Genomic DNA, 4,299 nt, shown 5'->3' on the forward strand with positions numbered 1-4,299 from the left:
TTTTTTTGCAGTTTCCGTCAATCAGATCCACTCACAAAGCTTTAGTCGACCCAAGGCTATACAAGAAGACGCTTGCCCAAGGTGCTCATTCATGGGACTGAATCCGAAACCATGTGGCTGAGAAGCAAGTTTCTTAGCACGAGGCTAGTTTGCGAATATAAATGTATGTATGTATGTATGTATGCATGTATGTATGTATACTAGCACAGGCACCCGGTGTTGCCCGGGAATGAAATTGTTCCTTATATATTGGAAGAAAAAAAGCAAAAAGCTAAATATGTTGCATTGAAATTATTCTGAATTCAATTTGTTTTTCGATTGGGAAATCATTTCTGTATTCACAATACAAATAATGATAATAATAATAATAATAATAATAATAATAATAATAATAATAATAATAATAATAATAATAATAACAACAACAACAAAAACACCAACAATAGCAACAACAACAACAACAACAACAACAACAGCAAGAACAATAATAATAATAGTAAATGCCCTGATGCAGTACCAGGCAGTGGCTCTCATGGTTTCTGATCTTAAGTGATTGGAAGTGCTATCATGCACGTTGATTTGTCTTGGTATAAAAGATGGGCTACAGCAAATATTCTGCTCATTACCACAGATTGCTTGTCAGTTGTTTGACTTTAACCAGTTGAGCATGTCCCTTGGTGGCTGACGATATGTGGATCTCTGATCACGAGCAGATGTAGTGAGGGAGCATCATAGCAATGTGTTGAGAGGAATTCTTTGAGATTTGGATAATTTGCCTTTGGAAACATGGGTGTTTCGTTCAACCTCCTTAAACAACTCTTATTCAGAGACCTTTTGAGCGGGCTGGGCTACTCGATCTGCAATGTCTGCGCTGTTTATCTTGATATGAGATCACGATGTCACGCACATATGGTTGTGATGCTTGTGCCTGGTGTACCCTTATCAGACGGGTAGTCATGATGGTTATACTGGGCTTCGTAAATTTTACCCCAGTGCCACTTAAATGGCATGCACTGTTCTCTCGCTCAATAATAATAATAATAATAATAATAATAATAATAATAATAATAATAATAATGATGATGATGATGATAATAATAAAACAACTTTACCTGCTAAGAAGAGATGGTGGTCATGAACTTTTACAACTGGAATTAACAATGAAGATTGTTACAACTGGCCTAGACACTTAGCTGAAAAACTCTGAGGACTGGATGTTAAAACTTGTCTCAAAGCATGAAAGCAAGAAAGCATCATACTCAGTAACAAAACAGGCAAAGGAATATCCAAGTGAATTCCGAATACAACAAACTCCGGAATTAGACGTACTAGAAACATGCACAATAAAACTAAGCGTATGAAAACCCGTGCTAAAACTGCTGCCTTAGATGTTCTTACTGAAAAATGGCAAGAAAAACCTCTGAATGACAAATACTCAAAGAGAACTAATAGTGCCGATGTTGGCAAAGGCCTTACCCATCAATTGTTAGTGTCTTCTAGCTTAAAATCAGAAGCAGAGGAATTATCATAGCAGCCCAAGATCAATGCCTACCTACAAGGAACGACCAGGCCAACATATTAAAGAACGGCAGTAGCCCAAAATGTCGTGTATGTCAACAACAAAATGAAACCATTGATCATGTTATCTCCATGTGCAGTCTTCTTGATAGAGCAGCACAATATATTCACTGGGTAATTTGTAAAAAAGCTCGACCTGTCCCATGATAAAAATTGGTCACAACACAAACCACCTTCAGTGCTTGAAAATGATCACATCTCACTCCTCTGGAACTTCACCATTCAAACTGACAGAAAGATAGGTGCGAATAGGCCACACATTATATTGAAAGACTTCAGACAATAACCCTGCCTCCTCATTGATATGACTGTTCCAATCGGCATAACTGTATCCGTGAAGACCTACCAAACACTGAGCAAGTATAAAGATCTTGAAATAGAAATTGGCAAAATGTGGAACCACATGACTAAAACTTGTTGTCATAGGTGCCCTAGGAATGATAACAAAAATGGGCTGATTGCTAACTAGCTCAGATACCGGGAAACCCCAAAATGGCAGAAATTCAAAAGATAGTGCGCATAGCAGTTGCCCATATTCTACGTAAAATACTCTCTATGTAATCTCAAATTTTAAAACAAACTCATAATTTTCTTGTTTTCTTAAACATTCTCTCGAACAATACTTTGTACAAAACCAAATATATGACACCCAAGGCATGACACCAACATGAATTTCTAACTTGTTATCTCTTGAAGTCTCTGGGTCTCAACTTGTACAAATACAAAGCGGAAGTCAATCTAATTATAATACTAATATTACTACTACTAATAATAATAATCTGATCTTTTCCAAGTCCCCTTAACAGGTGCAACTCTTTTGTCAAACGCATTCATCTCATCTTGATGAAGACACTAACGTCTTTATTCTGACGATTGGCGAAGTTTTACAGCTGCTATTACACACACACACACACACACACACACACACACACACACACACACACACACACACACACACACACACACACACAAACACACACACACACATGCACGCACGCACAACTATTACACACACACACAAAAGACCACTACTCCTGTTACAATACTGCTGAATTCTTCCTACAACATTAAGAGACACAAAATTCACATACACACATACATACACTCATGCACACACATACCTCTATCTTTTACACTCTCCTGTCTTAGAAAGAAATTTTCCTTCACCCATTCCCTTCCGGTCATTTCAAAATGTAATCACATTTGAATCGTTGGCGATTTTTTCCCTCCGTCTTCCTTTTCTATTGTGTCTCTTGTTTCCGAAGAAGAGCTTTGCTCGAAATGCAAAATGACTTTTCTTTCATGTGTATATATATATATATATATATATATATATATAAAATCTCTCTAACAGATCAACGCAGCAGATGTACTGAGAAGTAATATTCGTAGCCACGTTAAAATGGCTTCTCGTTCGATGTGCATCGTTAACCAGCTAGTGGAGATGTCCTCTCGGGGTTAAAAAATTGCATTAAAGTCCGCACGAACAAACAGCCATATTAAAATCACTACGAATATTACTTATACGTATGCACACATGTGTGTGTATGTGTCTGTATGTATCATATTTGAAGAAAAATCAAAAACCAAGACAGAACGAACATCTCAATTCATTTAGTATAATTTAATTATGGTAAGGTGAATTTGAAGTCTTGCAGCTGTTTCTGGTATAACCCAAGTGGTAGGTTAGCATGACCACGCACTCGACATACCGTCATCAGAGACAATGTATGAATATTTTAGACAGGGAAAATTTCCCCTTTTTTAAAAGATAAAATTTATAGTTTATAAGGAATGAAATAGAAGAATAAAGAGTAAAGGTAGTTAGAAGAATATAAGCAGGAGATTAACGTCCATAATTTATCTTATTCCAGAGGATGTTCATCGGTACTTCCATGAAGGTACAGGTAAATCCAGGTAGATATGTATATACACACACACACACACACACACACACACACACACACACATACACACATACACACACACTTTACTTTAATACTTTCAACTCGAGAGCCATGGCCACACTGGTGCACCGCCGTTAGCTTTGCTATAGTTATGGTATGTGGCATTTGGTGAATGAGGGAGTTTGGAGCTAATACTCTCATCTGTGTTTCTTGCTTCGAGGTATGTTCATCCAGGACTCTTGACAGGAAGGGATCTAGTTTTGTTTTGAAGACGCCTACATCCACCCGAAGTATGCTTTTGGGGAAGATATTGAGAAGCGGTGGGCCTTTGAAACCTAAGCTGTTACAGTATCTAGACGTATATCCTGATGGCAATGTTGGGATTTTTAGTACTATGCAGTGGTGCCCCGTTCTACATTTCGCGTAGCTTACAATGCCAAAGTTTGATACAAGTTATTTACTGCATACCTGTCCCACCTTCTTTCTAGGGAGTAGAGCCTTAACATTTTCAGTCTCTCACAGTAACTGACATGTCCCATTGAGGTGATATTCGTTGAGTAGCTTCGCCAGATTGCTTCGAGTTCCATCGTTAAATTTACTCTGTATGGTGATCATAGTCGGGAGCAGTAATCTAAACAGCGGAGGACAAATATCCTCCAAAGAACCATGATGGTCTCCTGTTCTCCCGTTCTGAAAGTTCTAGGGATCTATACGACTAACCGCCTACATGTTGTTGCCAGCTTAGTAACATGCACCTTTTTGTATACACACACACACACACACACACACACACACACACACACACACACACACA

At 38.1% G+C, this 4,299-nt stretch overlaps 1 protein-coding gene across 1 annotated transcript in view; it reads left to right on the forward strand.

Annotated features, from left to right (window-relative positions):
- LOC128247083 (probable cyclin-dependent serine/threonine-protein kinase DDB_G0292550) overlaps positions 1-4,299 on the forward strand; it is a gene marked incomplete at both ends in the record, with an annotated part of 211,263 nt that overhangs the window by 55,135 nt on the left and 151,829 nt on the right. Inside the window, one exon of the mRNA XM_052965900.1 lies at positions 339-490. Coding sequence (XP_052821860.1) covers positions 339-490 — 152 coding nt within the window. The remainder of the gene's footprint in view (positions 1-338; positions 491-4,299) is intronic.

This window comes from Octopus bimaculoides, chromosome 2 (assembly GCF_001194135.2).
Source record: "Octopus bimaculoides isolate UCB-OBI-ISO-001 chromosome 2, ASM119413v2, whole genome shotgun sequence".
Taxonomy (NCBI): Eukaryota; Metazoa; Mollusca; class Cephalopoda; order Octopoda; family Octopodidae; genus Octopus; species Octopus bimaculoides.